This window comes from Coregonus clupeaformis, chromosome 13 (assembly GCF_020615455.1).
Source record: "Coregonus clupeaformis isolate EN_2021a chromosome 13, ASM2061545v1, whole genome shotgun sequence".
NCBI classification, from domain to species: domain Eukaryota; kingdom Metazoa; phylum Chordata; class Actinopteri; order Salmoniformes; family Salmonidae; genus Coregonus; species Coregonus clupeaformis.
In genome coordinates, this window is record NC_059204.1 from 57,560,287 (window position 1) to 57,577,134 (window position 16,848).

Below are 16,848 nucleotides of genomic sequence, written 5' to 3' on the forward strand. Positions count from 1 at the left end.
ATCAAAATAAACTTTAAATAAATACAAAATAATCTTACAAAACACTCATACCTATATGGAGTGAATTTTGTTTAATCTTCATAGATAACATAAGATATTGCATTGTAATTGTTTTTAGTCATTCCAATGATCTCTTTAGAGAATTAGCGTGTTTCTGCCTGTTGTGCGTGTGTCACAAATCGTGTCACCCATTTTCCATGATGGAACCAGTTTGGCCAGTGTTGAAGAGAAAAGGTAGAGGGAGGGACAGAGGATTGGATACCAGTGCCTGTAGTGTGAATGGAGTTCAGATTCAGGCGGAGCCACTGAAGCACAAGGAACGGACAGAGACTTACAAAGTTATAGAATCTCTCCTGTAGAAGTGACCCAGACCCCAGTGAGGCCACCTCAGACCCCCAGAGGGCCACAGTGACTGTAAGCCTCCAAACACACAGATGGAACAAGACCAGGTAGGTGGATTTACTCCATTCTATAACTCATCAGACATGTCCATTTGGTAACATTTACCTATTTACTTGGTAGGAAAAACTCTTAGGTTTGAAACAAAACATTGTCAGGTTTAGTTTATACCTGATGTCCCTGCATGTTTGATATACACTACATCGCCTTCAAATTAGTGGATTCGGCTATTTCAGCCACACCCGTTGCTGACAGGTGTATAAAATCAAGCACACAGCCATGCAATCTCCATAGCCAAACATTGGCAGTAGAATGGCCTGTACTAAAGAGCTCAGTTACTTTTAACGTGGCACTGTCACATGATGCCACCTTTCCAACAGGTCAGCTCGTCAAATGTCTGCCCTGCTAGAGCTGCCCCAGTCAACTGTAAGCGCTGTTATTGTGAAGTGGAAACATCTAGGAGCAACAACAGCCACACATGCTCACAGAACGGGACCTCCGAGTGCTGAAGCACGTAGCGTGTAAACATCGTCTGTCCTCGGTTGCAACACTCACTACCGAGTTCCAAACTGCCTCTGGAAGCAACATCATCACAATAACTGCTTGTCAGGAGCTTAATGAAATGGGTTTCCATGGCCGAGCAGCCACACACAATCCTAAGATCTACATGCGCAATGCCAAGCGTCGGCTGGTGTGGTGTAAAGCTCGCCGCCATTGGACTCTGGAGCAGTGGAAACGCGTTCTCTGGAGTGATGAATCACGGTTCAACATCTGGCAGTCCGATAGGCGAATCTGGGTTTGGTGTATAACAGGAGAACACTACCTGCCCCAATACATAGTGCCAACTGTAAAGTTTGGTGGAGAAGGAATAATGGTCTGGGGCTGTTTTTCATGGTTCGGGCTAGGCCCCTTAGTTCAAGTGAAGGGAAATCTTAACGCTACAGCATACAGTGACATTCTAGACGGTTCTGTGCTTCCAACTTTGTGGCAACAGTTTGAGGAAGGCCCTTTCCTGTTTCAGCATGACAATGCCCCCGTGCACAAGGCGAGGTCCATACAGAAATGTTGTTTGTCGAGATCAGTGCGGAAGAACTTGACTGGCCTGCACAGAGCCCTGACGTCAACTCCATCAAACACCTTTGGGATGAATAGGAACGCCGACTGTGAGTCAGGCCTAATCGCCCAACATCAGTGCCCGACCTCACTAATGCTCTTGTGGCTTAATGGAAGCAAGTCCCCGCAGCAATGTTCCAACATCTAGTGGAAAGCCTTCCCAGAAGAGTGGAGACTGTTATAGCAGCAAAGAGGGGACCAACTCCATATCAATGGCCATGATTTTGGAATTAGATGTTCGACGAGCAGGTGTCCACATTCTTGTGGTCATGTAGTGGACATTTCTTATTTAAATGTGTGGTTAGTGGACAATTGAGGCATTTCCATTTGTATTTTATGGAATTGGATCCTGTCTTTCAATTGTTGCTAGCAAATTCAATTGTGTTTCACTGATCAGTAATTTGCCATTCTGGATTGGGTCCACTGAGTAGATTTTCTCTCACTAGGGTCAATGTATTGGTGCAATCACTTCTCAGCGTTGCCCACATTACTCATAGCAACACGTGACACTGATGGGTGTGTGTGTTAGAATATTTCGAAAAACATGTCATTCACTTATAAACACACCTCCCATATCAATGTTTGTCATATACCACACCTGTAGCCTACAGTTTTTGTTAATCAGTTGTGTTGTTTGAACTTGAGGAACTTTATCAGCAACATCAGATAAACATTTTATCAAAAGAGTAGGTTTCTTCCTCATCAAGAAGAGGAAACGATTTTAGGTAAACATTTCTGGTAACTGGCTTCAGACAATTGCTCATGAGAACTGAAACAATAAAATGACAATATTTCTATTAATAGCAGATAGATTTATAAGACATCAAATCAGTTGAGAAATAGGAACTATTAGTGATACAATGAAACTGGTGTCATAATAACAATTATAAGAAACATTCAGCTATTTTTAGAGATAAGAACAAGTACATCCTTGGGGAACTTGTTTTCCTTCCTGGTGTTTAGCTGTTGACGTATCCAGACCTATAATCACATGTTGGGTCATGGGGCATACCTGTCTGTTTGTGATTGCCTAAGTGTCCATCAGGCATGTGAATAGCAAAAAAAACAAAGGAACCTCACTGAGGAGACACTGGAGGTCCACAGGACCATCCAGTCTAGTATGGTTTGGTAATGGATGCTCCTTTTTTTGTCCACTGTACAATATGTCCTGTTTTTATAGGTTTGATCAGTTGTGTCTGTATGTGTTAGGCTGGTGTAGGATTCAGACTAGAGCTAAGCTTCAGATATACATATTATATGCCTGCCTGTGTTTAGAAGTTGATCAGGTACATAGCCTACTAATGCCAATGAGAACCCACCTGACTCTCCTCGTCCTTCTCCCCTCAGAACAGTGACTGCCCACCCCCATACTACTCAGTAGTAGTGCCCACCCAGCCCCCTCCTCAATATGGAGACGTGGTGGGGGCCAGAGAGATGTCTGATCCCCCCTCCGAACCTTACTACATCCCCCAGCCTATGGCACATGTCGTCCATGTTTCCCAGGACGCCCGTAAGTTCCTAGTGTTCCCTTCTACTTCCTCAATCCTTGATAAACAGTACATTCCTTCCCCTATTTATTTCTATGAGAGGGCACCATCTCTCTCTCTCTCTCTCTCTCTCTCTCACTCTCTCTCTATCTATCTCTATCTATCTCTGTAATGCAAATCTCTCTTTCTATAACCCAAACATTTCTCTTTCTTAAGCCTTTTTGCCTCCCAACTTTAACAAACTCTAAACTGAAACATTTTCCTGGTCTCCCCTTGCAGCCCCTCGTCGTAAAAAGGGCCTATCATGTGGGAACAGATCCCGCTGTTTCGGAGGATCAGGAGGAACCACCCTACTGCTGGCTCTCCTCGCTATCGCTATCTGGCTGGGAGGTAACCCAACCAATTACTTATAGAGAACCCATACAGTACAACATTAAACTATGTGGACATAATGTAATACAATATAACATAATGTAACATGGACATAATGTAACAATAAAATATATGCGAATTTATGACAATCATAAATTCCATATTTAGGGTATCATGTGAATGTAATATACAGGATATGATATTGCATTGTGTTGGTATGTATTAAGTATCACCATGGGGGCTTCCATGGCTCTGGATATCCTTTTACCAGTTCTCTTTGACCTATGACCTCTGTCTAGTGCGTTATGGCCCATCCCTGGTGTCTGGCTCCCTGAGCAGCAGTGAAGCCTATCGGCCCAGCGAGATGGAGAAAGACAGTTGCCCCTCCAACACCGTGGAGTGTGACGGCCGACAGGACTGCAAACTGGGAAGTGATGAGACCAATTGTGGTCAGTACCCCTGTCGCTACACCAATTTTTTTGGTCACAAACAAAAAGAGAAGCAACACACTGGGCACACCACGTCATTTCAACGTGGAAATGTGGGTAATATTTGGTTGAGACGTTGATTGATGAGATTTCAACCTTTATTCACCCACTCAGGCAGAAGTTTGTTGAATTCCCAATGTTATATCACTATGCTTTCAACCATCTAAAAGCACAACCAAATTCCAATGGAAATGTTTGGTTTAGTCAGATTTTAGGTTAAGTTGTCATCTAAATGTTTTATCACTGCGCTTTCAACAATTTAAAAGCACAGCAAAGTTCAAATGGGAATACCATGTCAGATATTTTGTATTTAAACAACAGACTAATGTGTTATCACTGTGCTTCATCAAATAGCACAACCAAATTACCTGGGTTGTAGTTGATCAATGCTGTTCAAGAATCTGCATAGATTATTACAGCAATTGTGAAGATCTCCACAGAGCTGCAACATTTGCATGTTAGCGTGAACATGTATACTTTCTATGATCACATAAAAATACATTTATAGTTACAGTAGGCTAACCTCAAAATGTGGCCATGGATGTGTTACTCATTTTAAGGTTGAATAAATACTGTTACATTGATTTGTAAGATATTCTTAACTTTAGACCATTGAAAAAAAGTATTATTCAATTGTGTTTGGTTGACAACGTGACCAAATATTAACATTTAAGGGATATCTAATGCTTGGATAGTTTCATCTGAGCCACTGGCTTAATCCTATTCTTTAACTTTTATTTTTGGTTTAGTTGGAGACGTGAATCCAACATATATTTGTTAACTTGTCGGCTATTTACTGTATTGCAAAAAGGATATTGAATTGTGTTTGGTTGTCAACAAATTCCAGTTTGTACAAATTAATAATTTATATGTTCGATTTATGTCTCCATCTCAACCAAGAATCAAAGTTAAAGAATAGGACTAAATCAAATCAAACTTTATTTAAAGTGCATTTCAAGTTTGATTTGATTTAGTACTATTCTTTAACTTAGATTTTTGGTTCAGATGGAGATGTGAATCCAACATATAAATTATTAATATGTAGACAAACTATAATTAAAGCCAGACTAAGTCAGTGGCACAGATGGAACTATCCAAATGTCGATATTTGGTTGCGTTGACAACTAAACACAATTCAATATCCAGTGTGTCTACAAATTACTAATTGATATGTTGGATTCACGTCGCTATTTCAAACAAAAATCAAAGTTAAAGAATAGGACTAAATCTAATCTAATCAAACTTTAAATGCACTTTGAATATTTTTTATTTTATTTAGACCTATTCTTTAACTTTGATTTTTGGTTGAGCTGGAGAAGTGAATCCAACATATTAATGATTAACTTGGAGATTACATTTGAAATCAACCAAAGCTTGAAACCCTAGGCCTATATGTATTGTCTATTTTTAGTTGAACCCTGGGTTGAATTGAAACAATAGCTGATGATGACTTTGCAAATGCTATTAAGGCCTACATAGTATCATTGATGATATTTGACTTATAAAGTATGGTTACATTTAATTTGTACTGTTAAATCTACTCTCTGGAATGACTTCGATAGCAACAGTGAATATAATCATTCTCAGGATAGCACATTGGTAGTAGTCAGTGATATACAAGCTAAGCTGGGCTTGGTTAAAACCCTGGATGGGAGACCAACTGAATAGCTGTATATGAACTCTCCAGTAGAAGGTGCTGCCCAGCCTCTGAAGGCACTGATATACAGTATATCAGTGCCTTCAGAAAGTATTCATACCCCTTGACTTATAATATTTTTTGTTGTTTTACAGGCTGAATTGAAAGTGGATTAAATCTATTTTCTCTCACCCATCTACACACAATACCCCATAATGACAAAGTGAAAACATATTTTTAGTAATTTTTGAAAAAAATTTGAAAATGAAATACAGAAATATCTAATTAATATAAGTATTCACACCCCTCACTCAATACATGTTAGAAGGTGAATTTGTCTCCCAGTGTCTGTTGGAAAGCAGACTGAAACAGGTTTTCCTTTAGGATTTTGCCTGTGCTTAGCTCCATTCCATTTATTTTTATCCTAAAAAACGTCCTAGTCCTTGCCGATGACAAGCATAACCATAACATGATGCAGCCACCACATTGCTTGAAAATATGAAGAGTGGTACTCAGTGATGTGTTGGGTTGGATTTGCCCCAAACATAACATATATTCAGGACGTAATGTTAATTTCTTTGCCACATTTTGCAGTTTTACTTTAGTGCCTTATTGCAAACAGGATGTTTTGGAATATTTGTATTCTGTACAGGCTTCCTTCTTATCACTCTGTCATTTAGGTTAGTATTGTGGAGTAACACCAATGTTGTTTATCCATCCTCAGTTTTCGCCTATCACAGCCATTAAACTCTGTAACTGTTTTAAGGTCACCATTGACCTCATGGTGAAATCCCTGAGCGGTTTCCTTCCCCTCCGGCAACTGAATTAGGAAGGACATCTGTATCTTTATAGTGACTCTGTGTATTGATACACCACCCAAAGTGTAATTAATATCTTCACCATGCTCAAAGGGATATTTCATATATTTTTGTTTTACCCATCTACTAATAGGAGCCCTTCTTTGCGAGGCATTGGAAAACCTCCCTGGCCCTTGTGGTTGAATCTGTGTTTGGAATTCACTGCTCGACTGAGGGGTCTTACAGATAATTGTGTGTGTGGGGTACAGAGATGAGGTAGTCATTCAAAAATCATGTTAAAACACTATTATTGCCCACAGAGTGAGTCCACTTGTTAAGCACATTTTTAGTCCTAAACTTATTTAGGCTTGCTATAACAAAGGGGTTGAATAGTTCTTTTTCATTAAAAAAAAATATTACAAATAGAAATCTACTTCGACATTATGGGGTATTGTGTCTAGGCCAGTGACACATCTCAATTTAATCTATTTTAAATTCAGGCTGTAACACAACAAAATGTGGAAAAAGTCAAGGAGTGTGAATACTTTCTGAAGGTAAAGTATATTGAAGACCTGATGTTGTTTCAAAGGTACAAATTCTACGTATTTTATACAAGGTTTGTCTATGTTGAAAAATGGTTACAATGATATAATCCTGTGGTTGAAATTTCCCCCTTAAAACAACAGTTTACATTGATGATTTCTTTTAAACCCTATGTATTTTCCACGTAGATTCCATTATGTTAAAACAACGTTGATTCAATCAGTTTGTGCCCAGCGGGAACCTTTCTAGATGTGTAATGGATTTGTAATGTTCTAACTGAGTGATGTATCTGTGTGATCCTGTGAGGTTCTAACTGCTAAGTGATTTATTTGTGTGGTTCAGTGATGTTCTAATTGAGTGATATATCTGTGTATCATCCAGTAAGGTTCAGGTCGAATGGGGCTCTCCAGGTGAAGACGAACGGCACTGGTAATTTCCTCCCTGTGTGTTACAGTGGCTGGAACAAGAGCCTGGCTGACCAGACCTGTGCTCAACTAGGCTTCAGAGTGTAAGATCTTCCCCTCTTTTGCTACCCTCTTGTGGTCGAAAGGCTGAACTGTGCAAACCTGTGCAACCATACAGTGAGGGGAAAAAAGTATTTGATCCCCTGCTAATTTTCTACGTTTGCCCACTGACAAAGACATGATCAGTCTATAATTTTAATGGTAGGTTTATTTGAACAGTGAGAGACAGAATGACAACAACAAATTCCAGAAAAACGCATGTAAAAAATGTTATGAGGGAAATAAGTATTTGACCCCTCTGCAAAACATGACTTAGTACTTGGTGGCAAAACCCTTGTTGGCAATCACAGAGGTTAGACGTTTCTTGTAGTTGGCCACCAGGTTTGCACACATCTCAGGAGGGATATTGTCCCACTCCTCTTTGCAGATCTTCTCCAAGTCATTAAGGTTTCGAGGCTGACGTTTGGCAACTCAAACCTTCAGCTCCCTCCACAGATTTTCTATGGGATTAAGGTCTGGAGACTGGCTAGGCCACTCCAGGACCTTATGTGCTTCTTCTTGAGCCACTCCTTTGTTGCCTTGGCCGTGTGTTTTGGGTCATCGTCATGCTGGAATACCCATCCACGACCCATTTTCAATGCCCTGGCTGATGGAAGGAGGTTCTCACTCAAGATTTGACGGTACATGGCACCGTCCATCGTCCCTTTGATGCGGTGAAGTTGTCCTGTCCCCTTAGCAGAAAAACACCCCCAAAGCATAATGTTTCCACCTCCATGTTTGACTGTGGGGATGGTGTTCTTGGGGTCATAGGCAGCATTCCTCCTCCTCCAAACACGGCGAGTTGAGTTGATGCCAAAGAGCTCCATTTTGGTCTCATCTGATCACAACACTTTCACCCAGTTCTCCTCTGAATCATTCAGATGTTCATTGGCAAACTTCAGACGGGCCTGTATATGTGCTTTCTTGAGCAGGGGGACCTTGCGGGCGCTGCAGGATTTCAGTCCTTCACGGCGTAGTGTGTTACCAATTGTTTTCTTGGTGACTATGGTCCCAGCTGCCTTGAGATAATTGACAAGATCCTCCCGTGTTGTTCTGGGCTGATTCCTCACCGTTCTCATGATCATTGCAACTCCACGAGGTGAGATCTTGCATGGAGCCCCAGGCCGAGGGAGATTGACAGTTATTTTGTGTTTCTTCCATTTGCGAATAATCACACCAACTGTTGTCACCTTCTCAGCAAGCTGCTTGGCGATGGTCTTGTAGCCCATTCCAGCCTTGTGTAGGTCTACGATCTTGTCCTTGACATCCTTGGAGAGCTCTTTGGTCTTGGCCATGGTGGAGAGTTTGGAATCTGATTGATTGATTGCTTCTGTGGACAGGTGTCTTTTATACAGGTAACAAACTGAGATTAGGAGCACTCCCTTTAAGAGTGTGTTCCTAATCTCAGCTCGCTACCTGTATAAAAGACACCTGGGAGCCAGAAATCTTTCTGATTGAGAGGGGGTCAAATACTTATTTCCCTCATTAAAATGCAAATCAATTTATAAAATTTTGACATACGTTTTTCTGGATTTTTTTGTTGTTATTCTGTCTCTCACTGTTCAAATAAACCTACCATTAAAATGATAGACTGATCATTTCTTTGTCAGTGGGCAAACGTACAAAATCAGCAGGGGATCAAATACTTTTTTCCCTCACTGTACCTATCATTGGGTTTAGTGGTGTTAGCTTGTGATGTCGGGACGTGTATATAAACTTCTCTCTGCATCTATTTATTTAGGAGTTATAACACTAGCAGTGTGAAAGATGAGTCCTCTACCACTCTCACTGTGGAAGTGAAGACCTCCAACACCATCCAGGGTAAGGTGTCAGTAAAGTAAGTACTTCTGGACACGCTCGTCAACAGCTCTTTGCATATTATGCAAAGTGCCATTTAAATGATTGCCCAAGAACAGGCTTAAACATTAAGAACACCTGCTCTTTCCATGACATAGACTGACCAGGTAAATCCAGGTGAAAGCTTATTGATGTCACCTGTTAAATCCATTTCAATCAGTGTAGATGAAGGGGAGGAGAAGTTAAAGAAGGATTTTTAAGCCTTAATACAATTGAGACATGGATTGTGTATGTGTGCAAGACAAAATATTGAAGTGCCTTTGAACGGGGTATGGTATTAGGTGCCAGGCGGAACGGTTTGTGTCAAGAACTGCAACGATCATGGGTTTTTCACGCTCAACAGTTTCCCATGTGTATCAAGAATGGTCCACCACCCAAATGACATCTAGCCAACTTGACACAACTGTGGGAAGCATTTGAGTCAACATGGGCCAGCATCCCTGTGGAACACTTTCGACACCTTGTAGAGTCCATGCCCCGACGAATTGAGGCTGTTCTGAGGGCAAAAGGGGGTGCAACTCAATATTAGGAAGGTGTTCTTAATGTTTGGTATACTCAGTTTTTTTTATATCAGACACTAAGTAAGCCTCTTCTTGGGCCATCAAATCAATGCTTATTGGTCACATACATGGGATACAGAGTGTAAAGGGTACAGTGAAATATTTACTTGCCAGCTCTCCTCAACAGTGCAGTACACAAATATTCACAAATAAGTATTAAAAAAGTAGTTAAGAAATGTGCAAAGTTGTAAATATATACACAATAAAAATAGACAATACAAACTATGAAATGTGTTAAAGTGAATTGTGACATGGTTGAGCATCTTAAAATAAATAGCATTAAATGGTAACAGCAATTATGACTGTGCATGTGTGTGGGTGTAAGAGTGTGTGAGTAGAGACCCCGCTAGCACATAACATTTTGAGAACCATATGTTTCTTAGAGTTTGGTGAGAGTGTGGTTGTCCTATGGTTATTTTGCATACAACCTTCTGGGAATGGTGCAGGATACCCAGCTAGCACATAACTTTCTGACAACCATATGTTTCTTAGGTGGGAATTTCAGTACTTCAGCATAACATTTTCTGCAGGTTTCCTCATGGTTCTATTTGAAGTCATGTCTCAGAACATTAAGAAAACGTTCCATAAAAACCACAAGAAAACATCAGTAATGTTCAAAGAACGTTCTAAGAATGCTATTTAAAAACATGCATTCCTTTCTTAATAATAATAATAATAATAATATGCCATTTAGCAGACACTTTTATCCAAAGCAACTTACAGTCATGTGTGCATACATTTTTACGTATGGGTGGTCCCGGGGATCGAACCCACTACCCTGGCGTTACAAGCGCCATGCTCTACCAATTGAGCTACAGAGGACCACTTTGTTTCTTTGTTTCTTAGCGTCAACAAAACTATTTTTATCATGTATCTTGTTGTGTGTTCAGGTGTGTTGGCCTTGCCCACTAATTGGCCACACCTGATCTTATTGAGCTTGTTTCCTTTAAAATCGGGTCTGTTTGAATAGACGAAAATGAACAGCTTTGTATGTGTTAAAAAAACATGACATGCTAGCTCCATCCCGGTGGCGCTAGTGGACTAATTCCACGGATAGGGAACTGAAGATCATATGTTCGAATCTCAATGACAATGTGGTACAATAAAACGCGAATGTGTTTGCATGATTAATGCCTAAGCAAATGAATTTCCATGTGTCCTATCTGTGCTTGGAGTTCAAAACAGTTAACTTAAGCTAGCAGTGTAATTAACAGTCTTATTGATACATGTTCTCAGAACGTTATTTAATTACCTTCAAATAACCTATAATTTCGGTCAGGGAACCTATGTCTTCATTCCCAGAACCAATAGGAATCCAAAAACGTATGTTCCTACAACTTCCAAGTAACCAAATGTGCTAGCTGGGGAGTCTGTGTAAATAGTATCTTGAGGTGCAGGTGGTAATCGGTGGCTGGGGTCTCTGGAGTCCTTGGCAATCTGCCGGGACTTTCTCATCATTCACCATGCCACTTTGCATATACTGTATGTTATGATAAGATACCAAATGTATCAAACAGAGCCAAGTATTTCACCATTAGATGGAGTAAGTGAGGAAGACAAATAAAACATGTGAACTCATTAGTGAACTGATATAAGTGTGAATTTCTTTCTGCGTTTTGTAGCACATCCTGCACTAACAAGGACACTGTCTCCCTGCAGTGTATCAGTGAGTAACTGTCTTTACATTCTCGCAGTTAATGCACAAAGGCAACCAGTGGTCTTTCAAGGCTGGATAAAGATATTCATATAGCTCTCCTGATGAACAGAGGACCAAATACAAATCCCCATACCGTATTAGCACTATGGATCGACTTACTCCCTCTCTCTGTCCCCATGGTAGACTGTGGCCGGCAGCAGTTGTCCAGAATCATAGGGGGATCTGCAGCGAATCTGGGTGATTGGCCTTGGCAGGTCAGCCTCCACTTTCAGAACTCTCACACCTGCGGGGGCACACTGATCGCTCCTGACTTTGTGGTGACAGCAGCCCACTGCTTCCCCAGGTCAGTACAACAGACAACACACAGACAATGGACAAGGAACTGTGCTGAGACAATGTAAAGCAGAACAATAATGACATTATGAAACAGAACCTGAAACCTAACAAAGCTAAGACAAAAAATAATTGGGATATAACAGTGCAGAGACAGAACCAAAGACAGAACAGATTTGGAACTGCCTCCCGAGTGGCGCAGTAGTCTAAGGCACTGCATCGCAGTGCTAGCTGTGCCGCTAGAGCACCTGGTTCGAGTCCAGGCTATGTCGCAGCCGGCCGCGACCGGGAGACCCATGGGGCGGCGCAAAATTGGCCCAGCATCGTCCAGGTTAGGGGAGGGTTTGGCCGGCATGGGTAATCTTGTCCCATTGCGCACTAGCGACTCCTGTGGCGGGCCGGGCGCAGTGCACGCTGCTTTCCTCTGACACATTGGTGCGGCTGGCTTCCGGGTTAAGCAGGCATTGTGTCAAGAAGCAGTGCGGCTCGGCTGGGTTGCGTTTCGGAGAACGCACTGCTCTCGACCTTCGCCTCTCCGGAGTTCGTACTACCAATTGGGGAGGAAAAGGGGTAAAAACAAAGAACTGAAGTGAGCTAGCTAAGACTGAGCAGTGCTTAGGCTGAACAGTGATCAGTGAAGACAGTGACCTAACAACTCTACTCTCTCTAGGAAGGACTCATCGTACCTGGTGCCCAATAACTGGCGTGTGTATATGGGCATGGTTTCTCAGAAGATGCTGCCTCGCCCTAATATGGTGGAGAAGATCATTGTCCATGAGCGCTATGATGACAATACCAACAACTATGACATCACCCTTCTCAAACTCACAAAGAGTGTAGACTACTCCAGTGAGTTCACCTTTAACCTAACAATATATTATATTATTATTTATACCACTATTAGCATCATAACAAACATTTCTATGTTTGTTATTTCAGACAACATCCAGCCTGTGTGTCTGCCTGCCTATGACAAGACATTTTCTCCTGGAACAAGATGTTGGACCTCTGGATTTGGGACAACAGCAGAGGGGGCAGGTGAGTGACACATGGTATGACAGTTCGGGGGCTGATTGGCATTGGGATGAACAAGCAGGAGGAAATATGATAGAAAACATGATGCAATCTGGTGTGATATTCTATATGGTTATGTGTTGTTTGCTTGCTGTTCAGCTAGTGGCTCCACTAATCTTATGGGGGTGACTGTGGACATCATTGACTCCAGCGTGTGTAACAGTAACACAGCGTACAATGGCCAGGTCTCTCAGAACATGTTCTGTGCTGGAGACATGAAGGGAGGCAAGGACTCCTGCCAGGTGAGTGGGACACTATGACCCATCAGGCAGTAGCTACTTCCACATAGCTTCTTACTTGAAGTCCACAAATCTTAAATGTGTCGCTCTCTTCCTCCTTCCCTTCTCTGTTGTTTCTTCTCTCCCTCTCCCTCTCCCCCTCCCCCTACCACTCCCCCCTCCCCCTCCCACTCTCCCTCCCCTAGGGGGACAGTGGTGGTCCTCTGGTGTGTAAAGACTCAGACCAGCTCTGGTACCTGGCAGGGGTGACCAGCTGGGGGGTAGGCTGCGGCAGGAGAAACAGACCGGGGGTCTATAGTAATGTCAGCCGCCTGCTGCCCTGGGTCTACAGTAAGATGCAGGTAAAGAAAGGAGCTCTCAGGACCACTGGGAAGCGACATGCTCAGGCAGAAAACCTCAGCACCGAGGTGGGATTCAATCAATAATTAAGTTCATTTTCATCTGCACTGCTTCAGAGGGCACTCATATCCATTTTCATCTTTTACATACAGAATAATTTAGTCAAACCTTATAACTGGTTGTCAAAATCAAGGTTGAGATAGGATGGTGTTATTAGTATGATGATCCTGAACATGTTCATTCACTCTCCACCTACCAGCAAGCAAGACCGTGATGTGACCACAGCTGCTGTCATCCAAGAACGCTCAGCATGGCTTTTGGACCTGACAATGAGATTGAGACTGGTGTGAAATCTACAACACTGGCAGGGAATGGAAGACTCTTCACTTTACGTGCCTTTAAGCCTGTATATGTTTTGTGTTTTGTATTTATTTATTGTCGTCAGTAGCTTGTAATAAATATTTTTCTATGTGATATCTGCTGTCTTATAATGTTGACCATGTAGACTAGGATCCATTTTTGCATGTGTTTGATCATTGTTTCCCTGAAACAGTGTTGAGCATATATTGTGCAATATTCTATGAGGAATGTATTTTACTCACACTGCAACCTCTTATAAATCTAATAACCTGTCTCTGGTTATACCCCAGGTTCACATAAACCTTACTGATGCGCCTGTTTTGTATTGTTGGGAGGGGGGGTGGGGGGGGATAACAGGTTCATCATCCATTTTAAAACCTGTACCCGTAGGCTGGCAGTTTTATGGACTTGTAGTTTCTTCAAAAGAAGAAAAACAACTGTAAGTAATACATACAGATTTTAATAATAAATAAATTCAGCATAAACAGGAAAATAAAACAGAAAAGAAGTGGGCCTCCACCCCCAACCTCCCATCCCATCCCATTCCCCCAACCCCATCAACATGTCTCCATTCAAAAAAGGGTCCGATCCTTAAGAGGTTAACCTGTCTCCTCCCCTTCATCTACACGGATTGATGTGGATTTAACAAGTGACATCAATAAGGGATCATAGCTTTCACCTGGATTCACCTGGCCAGTCTATGTCATGGAAAAAGCATAATGTTTTGTACACTCAGTGTATACATACGTGTGTATATATACAGTGGGGAGAACAAGTATTTGATACACTGCCCATTTTGCAGGTTTTCCTACTTACAAAGCATGTAGAGGTCTGTAATTTTTTTATCATAGGTACACTTCAACTGTGAGAGACGGAATCTAAAACAAAAATCCATAAAATCACATTGTATGATTTTTAAGTAATTAATTTGCATTTTATTGCATGACATAAGTATTTGATCACCTACCAACCAGTAAGAATTCCGGCTCTCACAGACCTGTTAGTTTTTCTTTAAGAAGCCCTCCTGTTCTCCACTCATTACCTGTATTAACTGCACATGTTTGAACTCGTTACCTGTATAAAAGACACCTGTCCACACACTCAATCAAACAGACTCCAACCTCTCCACAATGGCCAAGACCAGAGAGCTGTGTAAGGACATCAGGGATAAAATTGTAGACCTGCACAAGGCTGGGATGGGCTACAGGACAATAGGCAAGCAGCTTGGTGAGAAGGCAACAACTGTTGGCGCAATTATTAGAAAATGGAAGAAGTTCAAGATGACGGTCAATCACCCTCGGTCTGGGGCTCCATGCAAGATCTCACCTCGTGGGGCATCAATGATCATGAGGAAGGTGAGGGATCAGCCCAGAACTACACAGCAGTACCTGGTCAATGACCTGAAGAGAGCTGGGACCACAGTCTCAAAGAAAACCATTAGTAACACAGTACGCCGTCATGGATTGAAATCCTGCAGCGCACGCAAGGTCCCCCTGCTCAAGCCAGCGCATGTCCAGGCCCGTCTGAAGTCTGCCAGTGACCATCTGGATGATCCAGAGGAGGAATGGGAGAAGGTCATGTGGTCTGATGAGACAAAAATAGAGCTTTTTGGTCTAAACTCCACTCACCGTGTTTGGAGGAAGAAGAAGGATGAGTACAACCCCAAGAACACCATCCCAACCGTGAAGCATGGAGGTGGAAACATCATTATTTGGGGATGCTTTTCTGCAAAGGGGACAGGACGACTGCTCCGTATTGAGGTGACGATGGATGGGGCCATGTATCGCGAGATCTTGGCCAACAACCTCCTTCCCTCAGTAAGAGCATTGAAGATGGGTCGTGGCTGGGTCTTCCAGCATGACAACGACCCGAAACACACAGCCAGGGCAACTAAGGAGTGGCTCCATAAGAAGCATCTCAAGGTCCTGGAGTGGCCAAGCCAGTCTCCAAACCTGAACCCAATAGAACATCTTTGGAGGGAGCTGAAAGTCCGTATTGCCCAGCGACAGCCCCGAAACCTGAAGGATCTGGAGAAGGTCTGTATGGAGGAGTGGGCCAAAATCCCTGCCGCAGTGTGTGCAAACCTGGTCAAGACCTACAGGAAACGTATGATCTCTGTAATTGCAAACAAAGGTTTCTGTACCAAATATTAAGTTCTGCTTTTCTGATGTATCAAATACTTATGTCATGCAATAAAATGCAAATTAATTACTTAAAAATCATACAATGTGATTTTCTGGATTTTTGTTTTAGATTCCGTCTCTCACAGTTGAAGTGTACCTATGATAAAAAAATTACAGACCTCTACATGCTTTGTAAGTAGGAAAACCTGCAAAATGGGCAGTGTATCAAATACTTGTTCTCCCCACTGTATATACACAATTGAAGTCGGAAGTTTACATACACTTAAGTTGGAGTCATTAAAACTCGTTTTTTAAACACTCCACAAATTTCTTGTTAACAAACTATAGTTTTGGCAAGTCGGTTAGGACATCTACTTTGTGCATGACACAAGTAATTTTTCCAACAATTGTTTACAGACAGATTATTTCACTTATAATTCACTGTATCACAATTCCAGTGGGTCAGAAGTTTACACACACTAAGTTGACTGTGCCTTTAAACAGCTTGGACAATTCCAGAAAATTATGTCATGGCTTTAGAAGCTTTTGATTGGCTAATTTACATAATTTGAGTCAATTGGATGTATTTTTACCTTTGGATGTATTTCAAGGCCTACCTTCAAACTCAGTGCCTCTTTGCTTGACATCATGGGAAAATCAAAAGAAATCAGCCAAGACCTCAGAAAAAAAATTGTAGACCTCCACAAGTCTAGTTCATCCTTGGGAGCAATTTCCAAACGCCTGAAGGTACCACGTTCATCTGTACAAACAATAGTACACAAGTATAAACACCATGGGACAACGCAGCCGTCATACCACTCAGGAAGGAGACGCGTTCTGTCTCCTAGAGATGAACGTACTTTGGTGCGAAAAGTGCAAATCAATCCCAGAACAACAGCAAAGGACCTTGTGAAGATGCTGGAGGAAACAGGTACAAAAGTATCTATATCCACAGTAAAACAAGTCCT

General features: G+C 41.9%; 1 protein-coding gene across 1 annotated transcript; it reads left to right on the plus strand.

The window, feature by feature from the left end:
• Nucleotides 1-316: 316 nt before the first annotated feature.
• Nucleotides 317-13,873, plus strand: tmprss13b (transmembrane serine protease 13b). The gene is made up of 13 exons (XM_041895413.1): nt 317-449; nt 2,860-3,022; nt 3,279-3,389; nt 3,671-3,820; nt 7,217-7,343; nt 9,080-9,175; nt 11,378-11,421; nt 11,596-11,755; nt 12,416-12,594; nt 12,685-12,783; nt 12,919-13,061; nt 13,244-13,399; nt 13,657-13,873. The coding sequence occupies exons 1-13, from the start codon at nt 435-437 to the stop codon at nt 13,669-13,671; spliced, it is 1,458 nt and encodes a 485-aa protein (XP_041751347.1). The 5' UTR covers nt 317-434; the 3' UTR covers nt 13,672-13,873.
• The last annotated feature ends 2,975 nt before the right edge of the window (nt 13,874-16,848 follow it).